Source organism: Lynx rufus, unplaced genomic scaffold, assembly GCF_022079265.1.
Source record: "Lynx rufus isolate CCGP_SWC_20201006 ecotype Redwood Valley unplaced genomic scaffold, mLynRuf1.p SCAF_18, whole genome shotgun sequence".
Classification (NCBI taxonomy): Eukaryota; Metazoa; Chordata; class Mammalia; order Carnivora; family Felidae; genus Lynx; species Lynx rufus.
In genome coordinates, this window is record NW_025814832.1 from 9,361,079 (window position 1) to 9,389,002 (window position 27,924).

General features: G+C 58.1%; 1 protein-coding gene across 1 annotated transcript; it reads left to right on the plus strand.

Moving 5' to 3' along the window:
• Positions 1–1,483: 1,483 nt before the first annotated feature.
• On the plus strand, positions 1,484–27,418 carry TMEM132E (transmembrane protein 132E). The gene is made up of 10 exons (XM_047080912.1): positions 1,484–1,690; positions 15,283–15,301; positions 15,442–16,372; positions 18,074–18,220; positions 18,497–18,689; positions 19,495–19,638; positions 22,218–22,423; positions 23,987–24,275; positions 25,201–25,392; positions 26,363–27,418. The coding sequence occupies exons 1-10, from the start codon at positions 1,484–1,486 to the stop codon at positions 27,416–27,418; spliced, it is 3,384 nt and encodes a 1,127-aa protein (XP_046936868.1).
• Positions 27,419–27,924: the final 506 nt, after the last annotated feature.

Below are 27,924 nucleotides of genomic sequence, written 5' to 3' on the forward strand. Positions count from 1 at the left end.
TCACAGAAGACATTGTTCATCACGTGTGGCTCTCTCCTTCCCTTGAATGTGGGCTCAGATTCAAGCCACTCTCAACTCCGGCTCCTCTGCAGAAGGGATAAGAATTTCTTGACCGGTCTTGCTTTACAGCAGCCCACACAGGCTTCCTAGAGGAGGCGGGATTTGGGGATCGAAATGAGCAGACATGGGGCGAGCACGTTCCGGGTGTGGAGTTGGGGGGACGTCTGGGGAGGGCCCTGTGCTCAGTTCTCCTGCCTTCCCGGCAGGTGCCTGTGAGATCTCTCTCAGAGAGCCTCTGGGAGGCGCTGGCGTGGAGTGGGGCAGGGACAGGGACAGGATGGGAGAGGAGGGAGAAGAAGGCAGTTGTGAGCGGAGGGGGCCATGGGGTGAGGTGAGGGGCTAGGGCAGGTGCCCGCCACGGGGTCTGGCCCCTTCACCTCAGGATGCCTGGAGCCCAGGCTGACCTGACGGGTTGTTGCAATTTAACATAAGCTCAGGAAATTCTTTGTAATTATGGCACTTGCTTCCCATGCCCTGCATCAGCCCCTCTGAACAGCAGTTTTATCCGTGTCTCCTGCTTTTGCCCGCTGTCTTGAGTGTATGTTGGGGGTGGGGTGCCTGGGAGGCACTGGGAGATAAGGCCAGGCCCCACCTCTGGCCTCCCTGCCTTGCTCCAGATCCCTAGGGGCTCCCCATCACCCGCAGCATGACGGCCCAAACTTTTAAAGGCAATTATTCACGTGAAAGCCTTTGTGAAAATCCCTGTCTACAAAACCTGCCGAGGACCTCTGCGGCACCCCCCTTGCAGAACCCCCAGGCCTTGTAGGGTCCGGGACCCTTGTGCAGGGGCCCCAGGGCCCCTGGGAATACAGTCTGAAAACTATTGGGATAAAATCCCCAGACTCACCCGTCCAGCACCAAAGCCTTTCCCGCGCCCTCGCTGCCACCTGCTGTCCACCTCAGCTCCCTATGCCACCCAGCCCAGAGCTGCCTTCACCCCTGGCCCCGTTGCCCACCCCCGCTCGCTCTGCCTGAAAGCCCCCCACCTCCCGGGTCTCATCACACTCCTCGGTTGATGTATTCCTACCCTCCTCCAAGGCCCCGCCACTCAGTCCCTCCTCCCCCTCCTGGCGTTTCTTATGTGGGCATCTGGCTCCTCCTAGAACACCCAGGGTACCCTGCACTCCTCCTGAGCCTTGCAGCATTCTACCTTTTAGCGTGGTTATTTATGTACCTGTCTGGTCTCCCTGTTAGCCTGCAAATTCCTTCCGGGCAGAAACTATCTTCTTTATCTCTGGCTCCCTGGCAGCTCCCAGCAGGGTTTTGAGCAGAGAAGGGGCTGAGTAAATATTTATGTGTTGAATATCTTTATTGAGGACTGTTGTACTGGGTGGTCAGGGCTGCAAGGTGAAAGGCCCAGCCCCTGCCCTCAGCAAGGCTTCGGTCTAAGAGGAAGCAAAACCTGTACAGAGAAAAATGCGGAATGGTGAATGCGAGCGGCTCAGAAGTGCCTAACCCGGTCTTGGGGGCGGTCAAGGAGGGCATCATCGAGGAGGTGACCCTTGAGAGGAGTCAAAGGTCAAGGAGCACCCACCAGGTGGAGCGTGTGGGGAACAGCACCACAGGCATAGGGAACAGCATGTGCAAAGGCACAGAGGCAGAGGGCATGGCTGGAGTGGCCCAGACCCAGGTGTGTGGGCTGGGGAGTGGAAGGAGGTGACTCGAGAGCAAGTAAGGACCCACGACCGGGGCACTGTGGGAATGAAACACTCGTGGGGATGTGGGACCGGGAGGAGGAAAGAAAGCATCCCATAAGGAAGAGGAATGGGTTGCAGTGAGGCAGAGCGGAGGAGGAGGAGCAGGGTGTGCGTGTTCTCCAAACCTCAGTCTTCTCATCCGTAAAGTGGGTGGTTACAATCAGAGTCTGGAAGACCCCAGCCCTGGATCAGAAACACCCATGGCGCATCAGGTAGATGACTGACCGTCAATCATTGTGGTGCCAAGAGAAACCAGGCACAAGAGGGCCTAGGCTTCGAGGGGCAGTTAGGGTAGGGCAGAGCAGATCCGGAAGGCTCCATGGGGCCGAAGGGGGACACCCGTGAGCCAGAGTCCATGAGAGCGCTCAGTAGGGATTCCCACACCTGTTCTTTATAACACCTGTATAGAGGTGGGTTTCCTTGGCCCCATTTCGTGAGTGAGGGAGCTGAGGCTCAAAGAGTAAGTGGCTTGAATCCAAGGTTGTGACGCTGACCCTCTGCTCTCTTCCCAGCTGGCAGGCAGATCTCATCATCCAGGGCTCCCCGCCTCCACCCCCAGGAAACCAGCCCAGGTCCTACAGTCACCCTGCGGGACACTTCCTAGTTCTTTTTAACGCCCTTTGACAACCCTGTGGGGCAGACAGAGAAAGGATGGTTAGCCTCCTTCTTAGCCCGGGGGGGGGGGGGCTGTCAGTATCAGATTGGTCGCACTACTCATTCTGCAGGCCCAGGTCACTCCTGGCAGGGGGCAACACCCTGGTCCCCAAACTTGCCCTCACACACACATGTTCCAGCCCAGGGGTCAGCTCAAGAAGGGGCCTCCCTCCCCAGCTACCCAGTTCCCAAGGCCCCAAGCTGGGGGCCACAGAAGACTCTCTAGTGAAGACACTAGACAGCTTGTAAGTGAGTCAGGAGGACCAAGACAAGGCTCAATCCTGAAGGACAATCATGGGCTCCTCCTCCAGGTCCGGATGCCCAGACCAGCTTGGAGTGCGCTCTCCTTCTTCCTGGGTGGCTCTCTCTTCCCCAGCTGGAAACTCCCCAGATGGGGCTTTGGCTGTGCAGCCCCAGCAGACCACCCCCCCGCCACCGCCACCCTGCTGACCTGTCCCAGGGGCCAGGAGTCTGAGTTCCAAACCCTGCTCTGCCACAGAACCCCTGAGATCTTGAACAGATACCTTCCTGTCTCTAGGAAGCCTCAGTTAAAACGGGCTCAGAGGAAGGCCCACCTCTCGGACGGTTGTCAGAACGTGAGACCTGGGCTGTGGACGGGCCGAAAAGTCCTGTGTTCGTAATAGCACCAGCCGCCGGAGCTGTTCTGGAAATACAGCTCAACTGGTCCAGCATGCCAGGTCTCCTGCTTCCATTGCTCCCAGGAAATGAGCAGAGCTAGGGAAATCAGGAGGCCTGAAGGAGCCTAACCCCAGCTGTGTGGCCTTGGGCAAGCCTCTTAGCGTCTCTGAGCTTTGGTTCCCTCATAGGCAGAAATAGGGATGTTATTTATTTCCTGGAGTTATCGTGGGGACAGGAGTCTAGCCTAGTGCCTGCGGTCCGTAGGCAGCCTCTAAATATGAGCTGGGCCCCCCACGGGCTTGTTCTGCCTTTTGGGGCCACTCTGTTCGCTGCAGCCCTGACCCCCAGACTGGGCTGGGCTGGGCTGCAGGGGTGAGGTGGTTCCCCAGCTGTCCCCAGAGCCTCCCTTCCCAAGGCCCAGCTCCAAACCCCACCCCCACCCCCACGGGCAGGCACACACACACACACACACACACACACACACACACGCACATTCTCTCTCTCTCTCTCTTTCTGTTGTTTGCGGCTAATTGTTTATTAGGAGATGCGGGGCGGCTGCGCCAGTGGGAAGGCTCAGCTTGCTCCGCTATAATTAGGATAATGCCCACTAGTCATTTAGTGAAACTCAGAGAGCAGCCCCTCCCCCGCGGTTCCTGCTGCAGCTCCCAGGCCCGGCTGCCCAGCGTGCTCCAGTGCCAGGCCGCCCCACCCCTGCCCTCGGCCCACCTCCTTACCCCTCCATCCCCCTGGGCACCCACCAGGCTGAGGTTTTCCTCCCTCCCTCTCCTGATTTCTTTCTCTCTGTCCTCTTCCTCTACCTACCCCCTGCTCTCCTGACTCTAGCTTCCTCTCTCCTTTTCTCAACACCAACCCCCCTCCCCCCCGCCGCCCCCCCCCCCCAGTTCCCTCATCCTTGCCTCATGTCTGCTCTCCCCCTCCCCTTGCCCTCCTGGGAGCCTGAACCAGAAGCTGGGTTGGGAAGGTCAGCAGAGTAGGTCAAGCCTGGGTTTCCAGGCCCCAGGCGGGGGCAGTTCTAGCGGAGGCTGTGACCTCCTGGGGGACCCGCCTCCTTCAGGCCTGCTCCCTTGGAGGGGCCCTCCTTGCAGCTGCCCTCCCCTCTTCCCACCCGAGGCTGGAGGACCGGACCGGTAGAGCAGGGCTTGATCTCCAAAAGCCCCCTCCCATGAGCACAGCAGTATGACTCTATTGCCCTATACCCCATGCACTTAGGGTCTTCCTGAAATCCTAGAAACAGGGGTGTTTGGGGGGTTAGGGGCTTAGGGTTCTGGGTGTGAAGGTGGGGACCCCCACAGGAATGGCCAAGCAGGGAGCCGTCTGCCTCACGTGGCCCGAGGTGGGGAAGGGCAGCGGGCTGCTGAAGAGTATCCATTAGTTCACCAGCAACCAGGGGCTCTTCCAGCAGCTTCCTTTTGTTCTGAGCCCCACAGCCACCAGTGGAAACCAGACCTGGCCACATATGAACCCCCAACCCCTCTTCCTCCACCCTGGACCCCACCCCCCACCCCCGCTCAGCCCTTTCCACCACAAAAGAGACCTCACATCAGACCCATTACAGCTGGGCAGACTGAGGGTTTCACTCGCCCTGATAGTTGTTGCAGGGGGCAGAGGTGAGGACGGGGTCCCTTCCAGCTTTTCAGAAGTCAATAAAAGAGCTGTTCCCCAGGGGTGAGAGATGCTTGCCTGGAAATACAAGGCCTCCTTGTCCTCACAAGCCTGTCTGAGCCTCTGGTCCCCATCCTGGGATCACAGATGCAGACAGACTGACAGACAGACACACACTCACGACTCATAAGGGCAGGCTCACAGAGCAGGCACTGGGAGGGGGACCTGGGACACTGGGCATCTGGAAGGGGCCGGGCTTCTGTCCCTCCTCTCCTGGGCTCCCCCAGCCCAGGAACCCTGTCTCTGGGCTCAGGCTCCTCCAGCCCAAGGTCACCATCCCACATCTTCAAGTCCTTGCCCCCAAGAGGTCTGTATCACCCTCTCTAGGGCTAACGCTTCTCACCCTCCCTCTCTTCATGGGCCCCAAGGCTCTGGACCCCCGGGCCATCTGTAGCTTACAGCATCCCACAGAGAGAGCAGAAGCTGGAAGGGAAGGGAGTGAGCCTGGCTCAACCAGTCCCTCAGGACCAGGCTTGGTCTTGCCCTGGGATTGCTTCCCTCTGGCTGCAAGGCTCTGGGGCCAGCAAGATAGTGCCCCTGGGACCAGCAGGGAGCGGGGAACAAGAGCCCTGGCTCCAGCGGGTCTCCCATCTGCCTTGCTTTGCACCCAGGATGTCCTCCCTGCCTGGGCCTCAGGTCCCCTGCCAGGTGCCCAGGAGCAGGACTGGACAGACGGTCAGTGCCAGCACACAGGGGCCACAGCAGCTCCCTGGGGGGGGCACGGCTACCCGAACTTCCGGTGCCCTGGCCCTCCTTTGGGCCCCTGAGAAGCACTCCCAGCCCCCAAGTTAGCGGAGCTTGATACTGTCTCTCATTCACCAATACTCTCCTCCTCCCCTCTGTTTCTGCCTGCATCTGATTTCTCCCCTTGTTCTCAAAGATGACCGGTCACAGCTGAGCGGCAGGCAGCCGCTGGTCTCATGGAGCAAGAGTGGCCAGGTCAGGATGCCGGCCCGGGATAGGGCTGGAGCAGGGGGCCTGGAAGCTGGAGACTGGCCCAGACTGCGTGTGTGCGCGTGCGTGCGGGCGTGCATGGCTGTGAATCAGCACGCACAACCTCCCAGGGTCCCCCCCCCCCACCCCACCCCGGTCGTTCATTTGTTCATGGCTCTGTGCAAAGCACCAGAAGGCTCGGACATAGTGAGGAAGGGGAACAGTCACTGGGTTTCGGAGGCTCTCTGGGCCCTGGCTCAGGAGGCTGTGTGGGTTCCCTTCGGTGATGGGGACAATGACTGCCAAACCATAGCTGACATTTAAGGAGGCTGACTGTTGGGGCGCCTAGGTGGCTCAGTCGGTTGAGCCTCCGACTTCGGCTCGGGTCATGATCTCACGGCTTGTGGGTTCGAGCCCCGTGTCGGGCTCTGTGCTGACAGCTCAGAGCCTGGAGCCTGCTTCGGATTCTGTGTCTGCCTCTCTCTCTCTGCCTTCCCCCGCTCACGCTCTGTCTCTCCCTCTCTCAAAAATAAATAAACATTAAAAACAATTTTTTAAATAAAGAGGCTGACTGTGCACCAGGCATGGGTGAAGTACTTTATAGGTCATCTTATAACACGTGCATTTCCTTCTCGCCCCCTTGGACACTGTAGGAAACTGAGGTAGAGGGATGCTAACCCGTTTGCCCAAGCTCACACAGCTGATTGATGGCACAGCCAATCTGAGGGGAGCCTTCCTGACCCTCAGTTTCCTCATCTGTAAATGCAGGGTAGGGATCCTGCCATCGCTACAGCTAAGGGACCAGGAGTTCTCCGGTAGATGCAGGAAGCGACCTGGCCAATCATCAGTGCCGCAGGCAGCAGGCAATTTGGGCGGAGTGGACAGGTGCCCCTTCTACTGGTCCCTCCCCTCGGCTTGTTCCAGCCCAGTGTGGCAGGGCGTGTGACAGCATGGGGAGGCCACCTCCCCAGGATTTGCAGCCTCCTGGGGGCTGTGGGATACTGTAGGCTTGGCTTGCCATGGGTCCTCTCCCTGGAGCTCCTGCTCCACTCAGCCCAGCCAGGGCTACAGGCCCACGGGGGTCCTCAGTGCTGGGGGCAGAGGAGCCAGGTTCATGGTGAGACAGCCTCGCCTCGAGGGAACCGCTTTGGGAAGAGGCAGAGCGAAGCTGGGGAGGGAGGGATAGTGGGGCCCAGGGTGGGGACAGACATCTCAGGACCCAGACCTCAGGGAGGCACCCATTTCTCCACCGGGCTCCTCCTCAAAGAGGTGGTTCACCACAGCCCCAGCCTTGGGTGGGGACGTACCTATATCGACCAGCCCGGATGGCATCACATAGGGAAAAGGCAGAAGCATTTCTGCACCAGGCTCTGGGCTTGGTGAGCAGAGCCCGGGGCTGGGTTTAATTTCCTGCTGGCTCCCTGGGCCCAGCATCTTTGTGCAAGACGCAAACTGTTTAACAGTATATAGAGGCCCTGCCTTAGGGGATACGGGAGGGCATTGTTTGGGGCCCACGGGCCCAGCTGTCACCTCTCCTTTATCCGGCTGACCCCTGCCTGGCCCAGAACCCACCAGACTCCCTGCACACATGGCCCCTGCCCACCCCTACGTCCCCCATGTGGCAGGCAGCTCAGGGACTGTCCGCTTCTTCCTGATGAGGTCCAGAGAGGGGAGGAAACCGCCCCAGCTCACTCAGCAGGCCACCGGCAGATCTTCCTGAGCTGGATTCCAGGGGCCCCCAAAACTAGTAATCCTTTCAGCCTCGGTGACACTTTCGAGCTCCTTGGGACACTGTGCTTCATGTGCCTGTCATCTCTGTACTTGTCCTTTTTAACTCAACAGACATTGACAGAGGGCCTGCTGTGAGCTAAACAATGCATCCAGTGCTGGAGAAAAGCAGATCAGCACTTCTCCCTTCTCACAATGAAATAACCAATACGTGTTGAGTGAATAAATGAATAAACACTGAACACTGACTCTGTGCCAGGAATTACACCAGGCAATTTGTTTATTTAGTCATGGCAACCCTATGAAATAGGTTCTATTATCCTCATTTCCCAGGTGTGGCAATCGAGGCTCAGAGAGGTTAAGTAACTTGCCTAAGGTCACACAGCTAAGGAAGTGTCAAAACTGGGATTTGAACGTGAGTTTGTGTGGCTCCCAAACCACACAGGTTCTTTCTTCCTTTTCTTTCTTTCTTTTTTTTTTATTTTCCTTTTTAAAAAAAAATCTTGGAATAGCTTCAAACACTTTCCTTCATTTTTAATGACATTTATTGTTTTCTTTCTAATTTTACAAGCAGTACATGTTCATCGCAGACAACTGGAAAATACATAAAAGCATAAAGTAAAAACTAACAATCACCCGTAATCCTCACCCCCCAGAGATAACCACTATTAGCATTTTGATGTATTTCCTCCCGGTGTCTACATCTTTTTATGTAAAATTGATATCATGCCATAGAGCCAATTTCACACCCTTCTTTGTTTAGTTCAAACTATTTTGTGAGCATTTTCCCATCTGAGTAAATATTTTTTTGAAAACTTGATCTGTAATGCTTGCACACATCCATTCTTAAGCATTTGCTTTTATTTAACCATGTCTTGCTTTTGGACACTTAGGTGTTTCATATTTTTTACTTATAAACGTAACATCGCAGTGAATATCTTTTTACATAAATCTCTGAGCCGATATCTATGGACGAGATTCCCCAAGGGGAGTTCCTGGGGCAAAGAGCATGAGCGTCGCCAAAACCTTTAAAACGTATCTTGAAAGTGCGTTCTAGAAAATTGTCTACAGTACCCTCTGACAGTAGGGCATGCAGATGCCCCGTTTCTTAAAACCCTTGCTAATACTGGATCTCACTAATGAAAACAACCACAAATGAAAACCAAAAACCTTCCTCAAGACAGGTTTTTCCCACTTCAGCACCTCACTCCGTGGTTCCTGGCATATGGGTTGATGATTGATTCTCTGTGTTACTGATATGGGGAAATGGGTCCTCAGAAATGGCATGCTTGCCCCGGGTGGGAGCTACTCGTTAGCCAAGGAAGAGCAGGACTGGAACTGGGGCACCCCTCCTCCCGGCCAGAGCCCTCTTCCAGGCACCCTCAGAGGGGAGCTTCCTCCCCTGCAGCTCTCCTGGGCCAGGGGTGTTTCACACCTCTGCTGTGGGCCTGGAGGTTTGAGCTTGTGGGGGGGGGGGGGTCACTGTGCAAACCCATCCCTGGCCTCTTGATAGTGGACACATAGACCCCAGGATCCTCACCACCTACAGCAACCATATCTCTTGCTCCCATTCGTTCATTCAATTCATCTCTTCGCAGATTTGGCACCTGTATGTGCCAGGCACCGTTCTAGGCTCTGGGTACTTCATCATCCACTGTCAGCATCACCAAATTATGTCATACAAGTCACTTCAGTGTCTCCCGACCTTTCCCACTGGGCGCCATGTTTTCCAAACTTCTGTGATAACAGCGCCTGGGGTGCTTGATAAACACACATCATCAGGTCTCTCCCCTGGAAACTCCGATTGTGTTAAGCCTGGGTCCAGCCCTAGAATCTGTTTGCTTTTGTTTTGCTTGCTTCCTCTGATTCTTGCATTCAGGCAAGTTCAGGAGCAAGTGCCAAAGGCTCCCCAAACATTGACATCTGGTGTGGCACCTGTGTGTGTGTGTGTGTGTGTGCGCGTGCGCGTGTGCGCCCGCACACACAGGTGAGTAACCAAGCGGCTCCCAGCACAGCCCAGCACCCTCAGGCCCTGCTAGGACACCCTGCTGTGTCCCTCAGCCTCAAACTCACCAGAGCTAATGACGATCTTTTTTTTCTGATTTGCAAGCGATTAGTTTTAATTTGGGGACAATTAGAGGTAGAAGCAGGAGGCATCTGATCTTGATTAGAAGCCGGGAAATGGCCAGAGGCACCCCCATCCCCAGCCTGCCTGGCTGTAGCCTCTGTGTAGATTAATTTATATTTTCAGTAGGTTTGTGGGGGTGGCAGGCTGGCCTGTGTGTCTGGGGAGAAAGTGGGAAGGTTTTGTGGGGGTGGCCAGAGGCCCCTGCTGTGCTCCCAGACCACAAAAGCCAGACTGAGTTGAAGAGGGAGGGCCTCTGTGGGGCACCTGGGTGGCTCAGTCATTTGAGCGTCAGACTCTTGATTTCAGTTCGGGTCGTGATCTCACAGTTTTGTGGGTTCGAGCCCTGCATCGGGCTCTGCGCTGGCAGCTTGGTGCCTGCTTGAGATTCTCCCCGACTTCCTGCCCCTCCCTCATTCATACCCTCTCCGTCTCTCAAAATAAATAAACCTATAAACTTAAAAACAAGGAGGGGGGAGGGCCTCTGTCCAGCCACTGGCCCTGCGCAGGAGTCTCATAAGAGGGTAGAACTGAGACTTGTTAAGCACCCCCTGAGTGCCACCCTTTGCACGGCGCAAAGCTGGTCCAGGCCCCGTGTCTGCCTGTATCGCCATCGAGTTGGAAAAGCAAAAGCATAAATAAGTAGGTGCCTTCTGGTGTCGGGGGTGGCTTGGGAGACTTCTGCACAGGTGAAGGGGCGCGTAGGCCAGCGTCCTGCCTGCGGGGAGCATTCACTGAAGTGACTAACGAAGCAGTTCGATGGTAATTTGCATGTTACACCCAGACCAGGGCCAAGCTCCAGATCAGTCGGACCCAGAGCGGGACAGAGCAAAGCAGCACCCACGGGTCCTAGCGAGAGGCGTGGGGGAGTGCTTCAGGAGGAGGCAGAGCCGGGGTGAGCGTGGAAAGAAGATGGGACCCCACACCCCATCCCAGCTGAGCATAACCCCAAAGTGTCCCCGGGTCGGTGCTCCCCAAGGGACTGGGCAGATTCAGTGCCCAGGGAAGCTGGGTGGGGGGAGAAGATTCGAGGAGGATGGGAGTTCAGGCCTGTTGCATCCACAGACACCCCATTCTTCGTTACCAAGCTGTAAAGAGCTGTATGTGCCTTCTGGGGCTGTGGGAAGAAGGAGCTGGCTCAGCTGAGTTGGGAAGGGTCACACTCTGGGTCTAGTCTCAGGGAAAGGCTGGGTCTGCCTCAGCCGCCATCATTATCCCTGAGCACAAAACCAGCATGATCCCCGCCCAGCTTCTTCCCCTGGATGGTGTCTCCACTCCTGACTGGGGAAACTGAGGCTGTTGGGGGGCAGAAACAGCCAATCCCCATGTGTTCATCTGCTTGGGCGGCCCTAACAAAGCACCACGGACTGCATGGCTAAAACAACAGATTTTGGCTTCTCGGTTCTGGAGGCCAGAAGTGTAAGGTTAGGGTGGCAGCAGGGTGGGTTTCTCCCGCAGCCTCTCTCCTTGGCTTGCAAAGAGCCGTCTTCTCCTTGTGTGTTCACGTGCTCTTCACTCTGTGTGTCCGTGTCCTCATCTCCCTACTTGTTGGGACACCAGGCGTATTGGATTGATGACCTCGTTTTACCCTGATGACCTCATCTTACCCGAATCACCTCTTTACAGACCCTGTCTCCAAACACGGCCACCTTCTGAGGTCCTGGAGGTCAGGTCTTCCACGTATGAATTGGGGTGGGGGTCACAATTCAACTCCTAACACCCATCATGTGCCTGAGAAGATGTGGAGAAGCCCTCTCTATCAGAAGGCGGCTCAGTTGGTTGAGCGTCCAACTTCTGCTCAGGTCATGATCCCACAGCTTGTGAGTTCGAGCCCCATGTCGGGCTGTGTGCTGAGCTCAGAGCCTGGAGCCTGCTTTATATTCTGTGTCTCCCTCTCTTTCTGCCCCTACCCTGCTTGTACTCTGACTCCCAGGGCTGCACCCAAATGCCTCCGGAGGCCCAAAGCTGTTTACACAGAGGGGAACCTAGCTGCTGCTCCGGGGGAGAGTCAAGGCCACTGACAGGAACACAGTGCAAAGGGTGGTCTGCAGGGTGAGCTGGGCCCAAACACAAGAGCAGGAGTTGGGAGCCTGGAGGCCAATGCTCTGGGGAGCAAGTGAGAGGGTGAGGGGCAAAGAGTGGCCAGGGTTCAAAGCCAAGCCTGAAGAACCCTGTGGGGTGCCTGATGTGGGGCCCGAGGGGCGGATGTGCGCCAGCCCGTGAGATCAGCCCCCCTGTGTTGGGGGCGGGGGGGGGGGGGTCCAGGCTGTCATGTCCATCCCAGCCACACCCCTTCAGCACCTCTCCCCCACCTCTGGGCCCAACCAACCTCAGTTCTGTGTAGATCCTCCCCTCCCCTGACTGTTGTCATTCAGGGAACCTGCCAGCAGCTCTTTCCTCCCAAGGCCAGGCCCTGCTTTATGCTGAGATAACAGGCCAGTGCGCACATTAGCACACACACACCTTCCCAGATAGCCTTCCAGAAAACCTGACCTGTCTGCTGACAGCTCCACGGGCCTCAACTTCCTCCCCACCAGCCCCCCACCCACCCCAGACCACCTCCAGGGCCTCTCCCACCTCCCTGGGGAAACTGAGGTCCAGAGAGATCAAGCAGCTTCCTTTATGCTCCAGAGTAAGTGGGCAGGAGAGCAGAGGTTATAGTGCTGGGGCCTCAAAAACACTCACCTCCACCACAGAGGAGGCCTCAGGGCCTCAGAGGATAGAATGACTCACAGTGGTGACTGGAGGGGGTGTCGTGTGTCATGATGACACAAATACGAAAATTGCACCACCCTAATACTGTCTTTTCTGGCTCTCCTTTCTGAAAGTGAGCTGTTTTCTTAGCACAAGTCGCTTCCCCTTTCAGAAACCCAGGCTCTTTATCTGCAAGGTTGCTGCCTGCCACCGAGAACCATCCCCCTCAGCGGCCATCCGGTCTCCTCTCGGATGCCTCGTGGAGGAGGCCCTTGTACCCCACAGAGCGTCCCAGTCGTCGGGTTCTGAGAATTCCGCTCATTCCACAAAAATCTATGGAGGGCAGAGGGGTGCATGCGGACATGGCCTCCAGGCCCCTCCCCCGTGCCCCTCTGAGTCTTCTGCCCATCTGGTGGCTCCTGCCCCCACTGTGCCTCCAAGGGGTCCAGATGGCCAACCGTGGGGTGGGGACGATGAGAGTGTCGTCAAAGGGGGCTAAGTGCTTACTTAGCAGCCTTTGGGATCTCCTGGGGACAGCAAGCAAGGCAGGGTCAGTGGTTATGAGTTCCGTGTCCCCAGCCTGTCCACCCCGGATGCTGAGCACTTACTGCTATGGCAGCTGCCCTTCCCCAACCCCAGCGGGACAAGCACGGTGGCCCCTCCCCGCCTCGGCCCAGTGCCCACAGGCCCTGGACATCCCACCACACGGAGCAGTGCCCCCCTCCTCCTCTCCCTTGGCCTTTTAGCCACTCTCCACATCCTCGTGAAGGGGCTGATGTCACCATCTCAATTTTAGATATGGGAACCAAGGGAAGTATCTTGCCCATGAGTGTCACAGGGAGAACCTTGCACCTGAGTCCTGGATTCTTTGTTTGCCTGCTTCCTGCCGCTTCCAAAGCAGTTTGGTTGGTTTCTGAGCTCTGGCTCGGGCTGTTCCCCTGGACTCCAACATGTGTCACTTGGACCAGCCTCCCCCTGATGGCAAGGACAGCATCTCAGAGACTCCAGGGGTAACTGTGGGGCAGGGACTGCAGCCAGGCAGGCTCTTCCCATCTCTCCAGACATCTTCCTGTCCTCGTCTTGGACCTAGCTGTCCGCCCCGCCACTGCAGCCAGCATACCTTGCAGGGTTCAGAGCATCTAGTGGGGAAGGTGGCCTGGGAGCAGAGTTCTCCGGGGAATGGGAGGAGCAGTCTGGTGATTAAAGCATGGGCTGCCCGCCGCACGGGCCTATGCCCTGCCCCAAGCCAAATGCCTCTTTTTTTGAATGAGGAAATTAAACCACAGATTAAAAAAAAAAAAAAAATAGGCCATAGGCACCAGAGCCTCAAGAGCGGGGAATTTTTAGTTCATTGCCTTTATGAGGAATTGGATGTGAAGGTCTTGTAGAACTATCAAGGTTTCATTGATGGTGGCAAAATAATAAATGGGCATAAACTGCAAGGAACCACTATAGCGTTGCTTAGAAGGCTCTTCCTTGGGACACAGGTCTCTGCAAATCACTCCGCGTAAATCAGGCATGATTTGTCAGAGGCTTGCTCAGTGCACGGCCTCCTAGATAACTAACTTCCATACAAGACAGGATGCGAAGTCCCCTCCGAGAAGGAGAGTCCCAGGGATTTGAGGTCATACCTTGGAAGGCTTCCTGGAGGAGGTGGCATTGGAGCTGGACCTCGGAGGAGGATTCCGATGTGGATGCGTGCAGTTAGGAAAGGGGAGAATTTGATGCAGAAGGCACAGCATGAGCAAAGAGGGGAGATGGGGCAGAATCAGCAAGTGCTACAGGCAGAGATGGTCCAGTCATGCTGGCAGCGCGGGTTTGGGAGGGGGAGTCCTGGGGCAAAGGGGAGCCTGGAACCCCACAGTAGAGGACCCTGAATGCCACACTCAGGCCCAAAGTGAGTTTGGATTTTGTCTTGTAAGCAGAAGGGAAAGAGTCTATAAAAATGCTTACAGACATTGGCATTGCGATGCACAATTTATAGAGTTCTTTCTTATTTGATTCTCGAAAACAGAGCAAGTGACAGCACAACATCCTTTAAGACCAGTATTATTATTATTATTATTATCAATTACTATTATTATTAACTTGATTTTAAAGGTGAGGAAAGTCACTCAGGGCCGATGAGAAGATCCAGAGCTGCTTCTCAAACCTCAAACCCCCACAGCTTGGTCCTTCCTATTCCAGAACAGTGTCCAACGGGAATTGAGCTGGCGGTGAGGGGCCAGCAAGGTCTCATTTGTGTCCAGGAGAAACAAATCTCTCTGCTGCTGTGGAGGGGAGTGGATGCCAGGGAGGTGGTTAGAGGGAGAGGGGAGACCCAGTCAGGCAGTGTTATGTTGTCATAGCAGCGGGATCAAGGCAGGGTTCTGGGGATGGAGGACAGGGGGCAGCTCAGGACACCTCACAGAGTCAAGAGGTAGAATTGCTTTGGGCAGGGTCCTGCTGGGATGTGGGGAGGGGACCAGAGATGGCAGACCCAAGGCTTGAGTTGGGTTTGGGAGAGTGGGGTCCCATTCCCTGTGTATACAGTGCATGGGGAGAGGGCGTGGGGGGGTGGGGTAGACAAGGGATCTCTGGGGGCCCTGCACCGTCTGAGGCAGAGGGAGCAGGAAAGGGCTTGGGTTTGAGAGTCAGGTGGCCCTGGGTTGGAAGCCTACTGCTGGCCCCTTTGGCTCATGTGGCTCGGGCAAGTTGCTTAAGCATTCTGCACCTTTACCTGTAACATGTGAGAATAAGCTCTCAAAAGAGAGAAGTTGTTGACAGAACACGATTGAATCCGTGGAAATGGTAGACTGTGTAGCTCAGAGGATCCATCTGAGGATCAAATAAGCTAATGCCGGTGGCGCCAGCGAGGAGCAGGATGGAATGGTAAGAGCGCTTTCTGGGGGCCCCCTCTCCGCTCTCGGCCCTTTACCCGCACACACTACTCGGGAAGTCTTCAGCAACCGCACCTGGAGGCAGAAAGCAATTTCATCCTCATTTTACAGATGAGGATGTGGGGGGATAAACCCTCTTTAAAGCCTCACAGGGCTTTGCGCTAGTGTCCGGTTTACGCGCACGCTGCAGCAAAAGAAACCAGGCAACGGTGAGCGGAAGGTTAACACAGCAGCACAGGGGGGCGCGCTTGGCGCGGACGCCCGCTGCTGGGTGGGAGGCTGGGGTGCCCTGCCGTGCCAGCACAGCCTCTGCTCACCCCTCTGGGCTCTTTCCCCTGTCTGTCCCCAGCCTCGGGCCGCTCGCACCCGGCCAGCCCCAGCCCACCCGGCCCGCAGGCCGGCCCGGTGCTGCCGGTCAGCTACCGCCTGTCACGAACGCGGCTGGCCTTCTTCCTGCGGGACGCGCGGCCCCCGCCGCCTGCGGTGGCCAACGGCTCCCTGCAGCGCTCCGAGCCCTTCGTGGTGTTCCAGACCAAGGAGCTGCCCGTCCTCAACGTCTCCCTGGGGCCCTTCAGCACCAGCCAGGTGGTGGCCCGGGAGCTGCTGCAGCCGTCCAGCACCCTGGACATCCCCGAGCGCCTGACGGTCAACTGGAAGGTGCGGGCCTTCATCGTCCGCGCCCGCGTGCCGGCCTCGCAGCCCGAGGCCCAGGTGCTGTTCTACGTGGCCGGCCGCGACTGGGACGACTTCGGCGTCACCGAGCGGCTGCCATGCGTCCGCCTGCACGCCTTCAGGGACGCGCGGGAAGTCAAGAGCTCCTGCCGCCTCAGCGGGGGCCTGGCCACCTGCCTGGTGCGGGCGGAGCTGCCCCTGGCCTGGTTCGGGCCCCCAGCCCCCGCCGCGCCGCCCGCCGCCCGCCGCAAGTCCCCGGATGGGCTGGAACCCGAGGCGGCCGGGGAGAGTCAGCAGGCTGAGCTCTACTACACCCTCCACGCCCCGGACGCGTCTGGGGGCTGCGGGGGCGCCCGTCGGGGGGCCGGGCCCGGGGCAGGCGCCCGCGCAGAGAGCCCCACCCAGCACCCCCTGCTGCGCATCGGGAGCATCAGCCTGTTCCGCCCGCCCCCCAGGAGGACCCTGCAGGAGCACAGGCTGGACAGCAACCTGATGATCCGCCTGCCTGATCGGCCCCTCAAGCCTGGCGAGGTGCTCAGCGTCCTCCTCTACCTGGCCCCCAACTCCTCCTCTCCCTCCAGCCCCAGCGTGGAGCATTTCACACTCAGGTAGGGGGCATGTGGGGGGAGGGTCCGCCTGCATCCCAAGGTCAAATGCATACCTGGCCGCTTGCAGGGGTGAGCCAGCACCCTAATCCGACTTCTTCCGTTTCTCACTTGAGCTACTTCAGGAAGGCACCTTACTTATTTGAGCCTCAGTGTTCTCATCTGCCCGATGACAACAAAAATTTCTGCCCTACCTCCGTAGCTCACAGACGTGGGGAAGGAGAAATGTTCGTTTTCACAAGCATAGGTATCAAGAATCATAGAATGGGGTTGGAAGGGCCCTTAGGCCTTAGCTGGTGTAACTTAAAACGGTGTACCCATTCTGCAGCTGAGGAGACCAAAGGCAAAGAGGAGAAATGGAGATCAGACAGCAGCCCGTTGGCTGGCAGTCAGAAATGAGCAGTAGTGTGTCCATGTGTCAGGACATTTGCCCAGTCTTGGAATTAAGAGAAAAATTTTCAGGAGTCCCAGCCTTTTCTGTACCCTGAACAGGATACAATCCACAAATTCAGAAATACCTTAAGCCATATCACATCCTCACAAAACAGAATGGAATTTAAACCATGTTGAATGATTCTGAGAATGTAGCAAAGGCCCCACCAAAATATTCCCCCCACCCCAGGCACTATGCATAGGACCCACAACATTGCCGTTAGCCTCCGACTTCTTTGAGTTAAGTATTACCCTCTCTCCTGAGTGTACCACCTTAAAGTTCAGATCTTCCTGGAAGGGATGAGACCTGATTCAATGATTGATACGTGAATGTGAATATGAGTTAAATCAGTCATCACAGATCTTGGGCTACATTAATAGGAGTAAACATGTAGAATTAGGGAGGTGATCACCATTCTGCTTTAGCCAGTATGAATCGGAGCATAGCTGAAGTGTTGTATTTATTTTTTTTTTTATTTTTTTTTTTAAATTTTTTTTTTTCAACGTTTATTTATTTTTGGGACAGAGAGAGACAGAGCATGAACGGGGGAGGGGCAGAGAGAGAGGGAGACACAGAATCGGAAGCAGGCTCCAGGCTCTGAGCCATCAGCCCAGAGCCTGACGCGGGGCTCAAACTCACGGACCGTGAGATCGTGACCTGGCTGAAGTCGGACGCTTAACCGACTGCGCCACCCAGGTGCCCCTGAAGTGTTGTATTTAGTACAGGGCGCTACACCTTATGTGTGCAGTGTCCAGAGACGGTGACCTGAACCTGTGGCAAAAAGTAACAATTGGAGGAGCTAGAGATTTTAGGCCTGGAGAAAAGACAGACTCAGGGAACACCCGCTCCCCTCCGGCTATCTGAAGAACTGTTACGATTGAGACGAAGGAGGATTGTTCTCTCCTGCCCCAGCAGAACCCATGACTAAGTATAGGAATGGGGTTTCCAATCCTTAAGGGCTTTCTGAGAATGGAATGGGATGTGCACAGTAGTGAGTTCCCTGTCACTAAAGTATGCAAGTAGAGGTTTGGTAAAACTTGGCAAAGAGATGGGGTAGAAGCGATTGTAGCCTCCACTGAAGGTCAGCATTTTCAGCCACATGATACCAGATTCCCCAAGTTCATCTCAAGCATGAAGTCTAGGACTCAGGGTAATGTACTCACCTGCTCCCCCTACTCCTAGCCCCAGCCTAGGGGGTGGGGGTGGCCAGGTGGGCAGCCATAGGGCCCTAGGCTGACCCTCTTGCTCTTCTGCCTCCCACTTTGTCCCAGGGTGAAGGCCAAGAAGGGTGTGACCCTTCTGGGCACCAAGTCACGGAGTGGTCAGTGGCATGTGACCTCGGAGCTGCTGACTGGGGCAAAGCACTCAACAGCCACTGTGGATGTGGCCTGGGCGCAGGGCACACCCCTGCCCCCCTGGTAAGCTGAGGTGGTGCCTCTGCCCACCTCTTTGCAGGATAGCACCTGGGAGGGGTGGGGGAGTTCTTGATGGAGGAAGCCAGACCAACAGAAGGGCTGGGGCTCGGATTGTGGGGGCTCTGGGGTCCGGGTCGGGGCACCTCAGGTAGCTGGAAAAGGCTCAGAAAGCTCCAGGAGGCAGGATGCCAAGGAGGGCGGGGGTCCTCATCGGGGTCCTCATCCCGAGCTGCTCCCAGCTCTTCCTCCCGGGCTCTGCTTCCTTCCTCCCCCCTGCAGGGAAGGCCAGGGGCCCCTGGAGATCCTGCAGCTGGACTTTGAGATGGAGAACTTTACCAGCCAGTCGGTCAAGAGGAGGATCATGTGGCACATTGACTACCGCGGCCGCAGCCCCCTGCCTGACCTGGAGCGGGCGGTCACCGAGTTGACAGTCATCCAGCGGGATGTACAAGCCATCCTGCCCCTAGCCATGGTGAGCGGGGCAGGTGACTGGGCCAGTGGATGCATACGTCTGTCACGGGCGCGTGTGTGTGACAGGCACGTGCACAGCTGAGCGTGTGTATAGATCAGCGCATGTCCGTGTGAGCCTGCGGCCAAGTGCGTGCCTGTGAGTAAAGGTGTGCGCATGTGTGTGCGCGCGCTCCCTGGAGGCAGGTGCTCTGTGCCTGGTGCTGGAGTAGGACAGCAGAGGCTCGCGGGGACAGAGGTGGGAGAAGTCACCCATGGAGAGGGCACTCAGGAGAGGCTGCTTCCTGGAGGAGGCGGCCATGCAGTTGAACCTGGAAGGAAGGGCTTATATAACCAGAGATGAGGAGGGTGCTCGAGGCTGAGGATCGTGTGGGCAAAGGTGCGGTGATGGGAAAGTGAGTAGTTTGTTCTAAGGAGCAATGGACTTGGGGGGTGCCATGGGTGGTAAGGCTGGAGTCACTGGGCCAGCCTGAGGGCACCTGGAATTGTCAGCAAATGTGTTGGATGTGACGCTGAGAAGCATGTCAGATGTTGAGAGAAGATGGTGGGGGACTGGCGAAGGGTTGTCTCCTGGTGGCACAGTGGCCTCCTGAAGGCTGTGGCAGGAGGCCAGGTGAGCACAGCACCTGAGAAGGCAAGTGAGACTGGGCAGAGGCCCCTCTCTGCACATGCGTGCTGGTGTCCCCAGGGGAAGGACGCGCATCTGAGGAGCAGGGGCTCCAGGAGCCTGGGCCTTGGCTGGCCTGTTGTGGGAGAGCAAATGACCACCATAAGCACCCCAGCTCATCAGGGCCCCACCCTCCCTGCAGGACACAGAGATCATCAACACGGCTATCCTGACGGGCAGGACGGTGGCCATCCCTGTCAAGGTCATCGCCATCGAGGTGACTGGACTTGTCCTAGATGTCTCTGCCCTGGTGGAATGCGAGTCTGACAATGAGGACATCATCAAGGTGGGCGTCCTGGAGATGGGCCCCCCACACACAGGGAAAGAGGCCTCAGACCTTCAGGGGGAGCGGAGCCCCAAGCCAGTGGGGATTCACATCCCAGGCAGCTCCCCTTGGTAGGCAAGTGGAGGAGAAATGGGGGTGGGGGAGAATAGCTTCGCATCCCACGTCTAGCCTGAGGGGGGTGAGGAAAAGCCCTGGGTACTGCTATCCTAGAGGGCTTCCTGCAGGAATTTGAAAGAGGCCATTTGGCAGGCAGAGGGGAGAAGGCAGTGTTGACAGCCTGAGCTCAATCCAATCCAGCAAGTGATTATTGAGCCCTTGCCCATGACAGCCATCAGGGAAGGCAGCGGGGGTAGGGAGGGAGCCTACCCCTCAGGGACACGCCCTGAACCCAGATGCTGGTGACCTAATGGAGAAGCTTCAGCTCTGGGAGGAAGCCCCAGAAACATGAGAGCTAGTCCAGGGGTGAAGGTCATGTAAGGAAGGACTCTCTCAGGGCACACGCCCCCAAGCCCTCCAACTCCTGAAGCCCACCCCCCCCGCCCCAGCTAGAGCTCCTCCCCAGAGACCCACTCTGGGCCCCCGGTCCTCAAAACCCAGCAAACAGGACATCGGTCTCACTCAAATCTCCCAATTTGCCACCTCCCCAAGAGGGCCTCCAGATTTGCCCCCGCCCCTGGTTTTGGATGGTGTCACAGGCCATGATGCACAAGGGTGCAGCCCCAGTATCTGTGTGGTGGGTGAGCTGTTTGTTGGGCCAGCCTCCAGCAGGTGCCAAAATCAGATGATCAGACAACAGAATCTGTTCCCTGTGTCTGTAAATAGCTCAGCGTGAAGGAGAACGGGAGGAGTGGGCCGTGGGTGTCCTTCTCCCTCTGGCTAACTGGGGCTAGCCTGGAGTGTGCTCGCTCTCTCTCCCCACATTCTGCCCCAGATCCCTCCAGGTCTGGGGAGGTGAAGCCTCACTTCACCCATTCCCCACCCAGAAGAATGCCCCCTTCAAAGTCAGCCAGAGCAGATGGCTGGGTACCACAGCCCCATCCCCTGCAGAGCAAAAGCCTTGCCCAGGCCCTTGGGGCTTCCCGGTGCTGGCAGGCTGCGTCAGGAAGAAATAGACCTGCTCTCAAAGGCTGTCACCCAGCACCTGCCCCTGCCCCCCCCCCCCCACCCACACTCCCCGACCCCGGCCGCAGAATGGACCAGAACAAAGTCTTGACGGCTTAGATACCAAAGGGGAATTCGCAAAGACGCTAAGTGGAATCTGTTTCCGTTCTCAATGAAATACACTCAGGTTCTTTATGGAGTTGGCCAACACTCTGAATGGACTTTGCCAGTCTTCTGAAGTGGGAAATGAACATTTCCAGCAGGGCTGCTGTCCCACGTCCCACCACCCCCCATCTGAGATGCTTAAGGGAGCTGGCAAGAGTTTGGGATGAGCCAGGGGCTCATCACAGATGAACCACAGCCCTGGCCCCCTCCCCGCCCCCACCAGAGCTTCCAGAGTGTCCTACGCCCGCAAGCCGCATGATTAGACCTTCCTCGCACGCGAGGGTGGGCACCCAGGGGCCTGTAGCGGCAGGAACACTTAAATGCGTTGCACACAAGATTCACTGCTGCGTGTGCCGGGTACATACTGGGCACACTTGACATGCACACCCACCTACATCTGCCCTGAAGTACCGGCACAGGTGTCAGCGAGTGGGCACAGGTGTCCACCAAGATGTGTTCAACAGGCACGTGCCCACCCAGCGAACCTTTAGGAGTATAAGCCGGTGTCCTGGTGGGCATGCATCCGTAAGAGCTGCACCCACCGGTGGCAACCATCCACCTGTCTGTCCTGATTTTTTTTTTTTTTTTTTTAAATTTTTTTTTTTTTTTTCAACGTTTATTTATTTTTGGGACAGAGAGAGACAGAGCATGAACGGGGGAGGGGCAGAGAGAGAGGGAGACACAGAATCGGAAACAGGCTCCAGGCTCTGAGCCATCAGCCCAGAGCCCGACGCGGGGCTCGAACTCACGGACCGCGAGATCGTGACCTGGCTGAAGTCGGACGCTTAACCGACTGCGCCACCCAGGCGCCCCTCTGTCCTGATTTTTCCTCTCCCAGTCCCCCACCTCCATCCCAGGGCTAGAGCAGTCCCCGCGCCTGAAATTAACCAGCGGCTCATTTTCCTGGGGCCACAGGGCCAGATGGGCCGTGGAGGAGTCATGGGCTCAGGACAGGCTCCCTGCCCCCTCTGCACTGTGGAGGGTCCTACCAAGTGACACCTGCACCAGAGCACAGGCAGTCATGCGGGGGAGGGGAGCCAGCCCCCGGGGGCGGGGGGGGGGGGGCGTCCGCCGGAAGGCTCCTCTGAGGGGTGGTCTGTGTAAAATCACGGGCACTCTGGCTCCTTGCCAGGGAGCAAAAACCTCCTGTAGTAGCCACTGAGAGATGATGCTCGGTGGAGAAACAGTGGGAACAGGGACACCAGAGGCTGATGTCTCCCCCCGGAGGAAATAAATTCATCACCTCCCCTCCAGCCCACAGGATGCCCCCTGTAGGGCAAGACAGGCCAACCAACCTCCCTCCCCCTCCCCAGGTATCCAGCAGCTGTGACTACGTGTTTGTGAGTGGAAAGGAGTCTCGCGGGTCCATGAACGCCAGGGTGACCTTCCGCTATGACATCCTCAACGCACCCCTGGAAATGACAGTCTGGGTCCCCAAGCTGCCCCTGCACATCGAACTCTCGGACGCACGCCTCAGCCAAGTGAAGGGCTGGAGGGTACCTATCCTCCCCGACCGGAGGTACAGCCCCTCCACACACAGTGGACACTCGGGATACTCACAGGTGGACACAGCCCTGGCACATAGTCTGATCCACGCATGTGTGTAAGACCCCAGGTGTATACAGTCTGCAGGTCGGTGATGCAATCAGCAAACTTTTATTGAGCAGCTTCCTGTGTGCCAGGCACTGATGGGTGCTTGAGACATGGGGTGGGTGTGGCCAGTGCCTGACCCGGCCACGCCACGAACATGGTAGACACGGGAAGCCCTGTGCGCAGGGAATCGAGTGGCACTAAAGGAGACAGCCACCTCTTCCTCCAGGAGAAGTCCAAGCAGGCTTCCTAGAAGAGGTGACTCTGGGTATGCCTCTCTGGGGCACGTCCTCCACTCACCCCTCATTGCTGCTGGAGAGGAAAGCCAGCAGGGCAGAGAGAGAAAGAGTGGCAGGCAGCTAAGAGGGGAGGGGAGGGGCTGGGGGAGAAGCAGGCAGCCAAGGGAGAGCTGAGCTCAGCTCAGTTCTGTAGAGATTGGGAAAAGCAAGGTCCGGTGGATTGGAGCCTCTCAAATTTGAATGTGCACATGAATCCCCTGAGGGCCTGTTCAAATGCAGATTCTGACCCAGTAGGTCTGGGAGGGGGCCTTCTGCAGGGGAACCAGCCCCTGCCCTGCCTCCCCCCCCCCCCCCACTAGGTGCTGCTTTGAGTCATGACGGGGGAGTGAACTCTGCAGCCAGACAGGCTGGGTTTAAATCCTAACTGCTGTTTACTAGCTGGGCCACCTTGGACTACTTACATAACCTCTCTGTGCCCCCGTTTCTTCGTCCACAAAACGGGCACGTTAACACTTACCTCATAGAATGGTTGTGAGGATTCATTAACACGGGCACAAGAGACCTGTGTGGAGGGATATTCTGGTTGCTGGATGCGTCCAGAGCAGTAGCAAAGCACGAGCCACGCCCTCTGCTCTCTCTCCAGAGCACGCTTCCCTGACAGTGAAATCTCCTGGTTTTAGCCTCTTAGGCAATCTGGATAGGCTGAATTTCCCAAATCCTCAAGTCCTGGCGCCCTTTTGCTTACTAGCGCCTCCCTCGGCTCACCTCTCTGCTCTCAAGTTTCACGATGAGCAGCAAGGGGAACCAGGCCGCACATTCCACACGCTGCTTGGAAATCGAAATCGCACCAGCTAAACCTCCGAGTTCATCTGCTTGCCGCACGGCTGTAAGGATACAATCTGGCCGAGCGTTCTGGCAGTCTGTAACAAGGGCTGCCTTCGCTCCAGTTTAGAGCTGAGAACAGGGCCAGGCGCATGCCTGGCGCCGAGAGAGAGAGAGAGAGAGAGAGAGAGAGAGAGACGGCACTTGTCAGGATTTGACATCAGCTTCTCCCGGGCATGCCCAGCAGAGGCCGGGAGGCACAAGGGAGGGTCAAGGAGGTGCCTTTCTAGGAGAGGAAAGGCTGGGGACTCCGGGCTCCAAGCTTGTCAGAGACAGAAGGAATGGGGCAGGGAGGGGGCTTGCCCCTTTGCACGGCTCCCACCCACAGCGCAAGGGTGAGGAGTGACCCCCCTGTGCCCCGCCCCCCCCAGGTCGGCCCGGGAGAGCGAGGACGAAGACGAGGAGGAAGAGGAGCGTAGGCAGAGCGCCAGCCGCGGCTGCACCCTGCAGTACCAGCACGCCACTCTGCAGGTGTTCACCCAGTTCCACACGACATCGTCTGAGGGCACCGACCAGGTGGTCACCATGCTGGGCCCGGACTGGCTGGTGGAGGTCACCGACCTGGTCAGCGACTTTATGCGGGTGGGCGACCCCCGCGTGGCACGCATGGTGGACAGCAGCACGCTGGCGGGCCTGGAGCCAGGCACCACGCCCTTCAAGGTAGGCACAAGGCCAAGGCCAGCAGCTCTGTGGATCTGCGGGCAGAGAACACAGACGTTCCCAGGACGGGATCTCTAGGGCCTCTGGGGTCCACCCCAGCCGGCCCCCAAAACACACTCTCTTCCCCTCACCCCGCCCCTGCCCCCCCCCCACCACCACCAGAGGTGAGCTCCTTCACTGCCCCCTTGGTGAAGGCTCTCCCTGCAAGCCCTATCAACCTTTACCCACCCGTGTAGATCGCTCGGCGTGTTCCCTGAGAGCAGGTGTGGATGCGGAGAGGCGGCAGAGGAGAGGGCCCAGGAAGGGGAATTCGGGGACCTTAGGAATTCAACTCTGACCCTCCTACAGCGGGGTGCCTGGGCAGAAACCATCCATCTAAGAGGTTGTGAATAATGGCCCCTGGGCTAGGATCTGCCCGCAGACGTGATTTATCTGTAAAGCAGTGGATCCAGTGTTGAAATCTTGGGAGGTTTCTCATTTTTCAAAATCTAGATTTCTGGTTTTACAAAATACCAGGCCCACATTCCCACCTGGCAATCATCAGCTGGTCGGTACTGGTCGGTACCCTCCTTGACATGAGCGTGAGTTCTATCTGCCAAGGTCCCTACCTTCCCCCTTTGTCTCTCTGACATCGAGGCCAAACATCAATGGCTATTTATCGCTGTGGGGGGCTGTTGTTGACCTTAAAATCTGCCCACCTGTCTCATCCGTGTTCCTGCCTGGCTCTGGCGAGCCCCTGACTCTCACTTGGCCTCTGGACCCTGGTTTCCAGTTGCAGCCCTAAGGCAGAGCCCAAGAGTCTTGCCCCCCCAGCCTGCCCCCAGGGGTGGGCCTCTCTTGCAGCACTGGCTTTTCTTCCCAGGCTGGGAATTGGGGGGGGGGTGCTCTCCTGGCCTTCTCCCATCCCTGCCCCACTCTGCCTCAGGTGGTGTCCCCGCTGACGGAGTCTGTGCTTGGGGAGACGCTGCTAACAGTGACGGAGGAGAAGGTCAGCATCACACAGCTGCAGGCCCAGGTGGTGGCCAGCCTCGCCCTCTCCCTGCGGCCCAGCCCAGGGAGCAGCCACACCATCCTGGCCACCACGGCCGCCCAGCAGACCCTCAGCTTCCTCAAGCAGGTAACTGGATGCCCAGCCGGCCAATCTGGGGGCTTGGGGTGTGGAAGGAAGAAGGAAACTCCAGCTTTCCCTGGGGCCATGAGTCCCCAAGTTAGGGCTCGAATGGAAGATCTGTCTGCCCTTTGTGCCCTACACACCCGGCCCACCCCATTCCCCTGCCATCTGCACCGGGAGTCTGGCCAAGGTCCCGCTTCTTGCATCTGCCACCAGAGATGCTCCTGCTGAGGGTTCCCCCTCCCAGGTTCTCAGAGAACCCCCGTCACCTGTGCCTCCACCCCCAGGGATTACCCTCAGCCATCTCTGGAGCCCCAGTTACAGCCACCCCCACCCCGACAGATCCACTGGGGCATAGGCTACAGGACAGAGGTGCAAAGGTGACAGGCAGGAGCACAGGGAGCCAGAAGGCTGGTGTTGAGCACCGGGCCAAGGGTCCCCTGCCCCTAACCCGCTCCATGACCCCAGGTCAATCCCTTCTCCCTGGGCCCTGCTTCCTCATCTGCAGGAGGGGCAGTGCTCAGAATGTTTTAACGGAGGACAGGGGTGGGTGGGGTGTGTGTTCTCAATGTCCACGTGTCTCATGGGGATGATCCCAAGGTCAGGTGTGGAGATATGGGGTTGCTCCTGCAGCAAAAGGGACTTGAGGTAGACCCAAGGCAGAGCATACGTTCAGCCCATCGAGGGGCGAAGGATAAAGTGGGCGAGGAAATTCTCAGGGCCGTATGAGGCCATATTGAGCCCCTGACGCTCCCCACAACCTCCAGAGGAAGACTTCCTGCTCCTCCAACAATTCTCCCTAAGCACCTGCCACCCGTCAGGCACAGTTCCAGTGCTGGGAGTTACAGCAGGGAGGCAGAGTACCCCAGTCCCTGTCCTCATAGAGCTCAGCATCTGCTGGGTATCTCCCAGTGAAGCCAGCCAGGACTAGCTCTCTGACTCCTGTCCCCTTCTCCTCCTCCTCCTCCTCTTCCAGGAAGCCCTCCTGAGCCTCTGGCTCTCCTACAGCGATGGCACCACAGCCCCACTCTCCCTGTACAGCCCCCGGGACTACGGGCTGCTGGTGAACAGCCTGGATGAGCGGGTGGCCACGGTGACCCAGGACCGGGCCTTCCCGCTGGTGGTGGCCCAGGCCGAGGGGGCCGGGGAACTGCTTCGTGCAGAGCTCACCATCGCTGAGAGCTGCCAGAAAACCAAGCGCAAGAGTGTGCTGGCCACGACCCCCGTGGGCCTGCGGGTGCACTTTGGGCGGGACGAGGAGGACCCCACGTACGACTACCCCGGGCCCAGCCAGCCGGGCCCCGGCGGGGGCGAGGACGAGGCCCGGGGAGCCGGCCCACCGGGCACCGCGCTGCCCCCAGCCGAGGCCCCGGGCCCGGGCACCGCCAGCCCCGCGGTGCCGCCCACAGAAGACTTCCTGCCGCTGCCCACCGGCTTCCTGCAGATGCCGCGCGGGCTCACGGACCTGGAGATCGGCATGTACGCGCTGCTGGGCGTCTTCTGCCTCGCCATCCTCGTCTTCCTCATCAACTGCATCGTCTTCGTGCTGCGCTACCGGCACAAGCGCATCCCGCCCGAGGGCCAGACCAGCATGGACCACTCTCACCACTGGGTGTTCCTGGGCAACGGGCAGCCGCTGCGGGGGCAGGCGGAGCTGTCGCCGCCCGCGGGCAACCCGCTGGAGACCGTGCCCGCCTGCTGCCACGGCGACCACCACAGCAGCGGCAGCTCACAGACCAGCGTGCAGAGCCAGGTGCACGGGCGGGGCGACGGCTCGTCCGGCGGCTCGGCCCGGGACCAGGCCGAGGACCCCGCCAGCTCGCCCACCTCCAAGCGCAAGCGGGTCAAGTTCACCACCTTCGCCACGCTGCCCACGGAGGAGCTGGCCTATGACTCGGTGCCCGCCGGCGAAGAGGACGAGGAGGATGAAGAGGACCTGGGTTGGGGCTGCCCGGATGTGGCGGGCACCACGCGGCCCACCGCGCCCCCAGACCTGCACAATTACATGCGCAGAATCAAAGATATGGCGTAGAGGCGCCGTCCCACCCCCTCCCCCCGGGGGGGGGGGGTGGGCTCTGTGTGGGACGCGACCGGGACCCCTGCTCACACTGACGCAGGCGGGCCGAAGCGGATGTCGTACTCCCTGTCCCTGCAGCTTTGCTCTGTGCTGGGCGGCCACCTGCCCCAGCTGGGCCTTCCCCGCCGCCACCTCGCACCATACCCAATTGTGCCACCGAAGGCGGAGGGCTCCTTCCTCAGGAGCTTGCTAGGAGGAAAGCAATCCTTGTTCGACTCTTTCCAAACCTCCTCCCATCTTAGACAACCCCCTGCCCCAAAAGTGAGGCATGGAGGCCAAGCTTGGGGTGAGGTGGGCCCACACTGTGCCCCGCCCCTGCCCCCCCACGTCCCCTGTCTTCCCCCTGTGTGGGGGAGCTTTGGGGGGGTCTTGTGTCACAAGCTGCACAAAGACTTTTCTCAAACCAATATTCAGGGATTTCTGTCCTGCAGGGTGGGGAGATGGCGGCTGCCCGCCCTGCG

Bases quoted from the DNA above. Each gene is read 5' to 3' on its own strand.
- TMEM132E (XM_047080912.1), top strand. From the start codon at position 1,484: ATGGTGAATGCGAGCGGCTCAGAAGTGCCTAACCCGGTCTTGGGGGCG. The intron at 16,373-18,073 runs GTAGGGGGCATG...ACTTTGTCCCAG, and splicing joins GTGGAGCATTTCACACTCAG to GGTGAAGGCCAAGAAGGGTG. The intron at 19,639-22,217 runs GTGGGCGTCCTG...CCCCCTCCCCAG, and splicing joins ACAATGAGGACATCATCAAG to GTATCCAGCAGCTGTGACTA.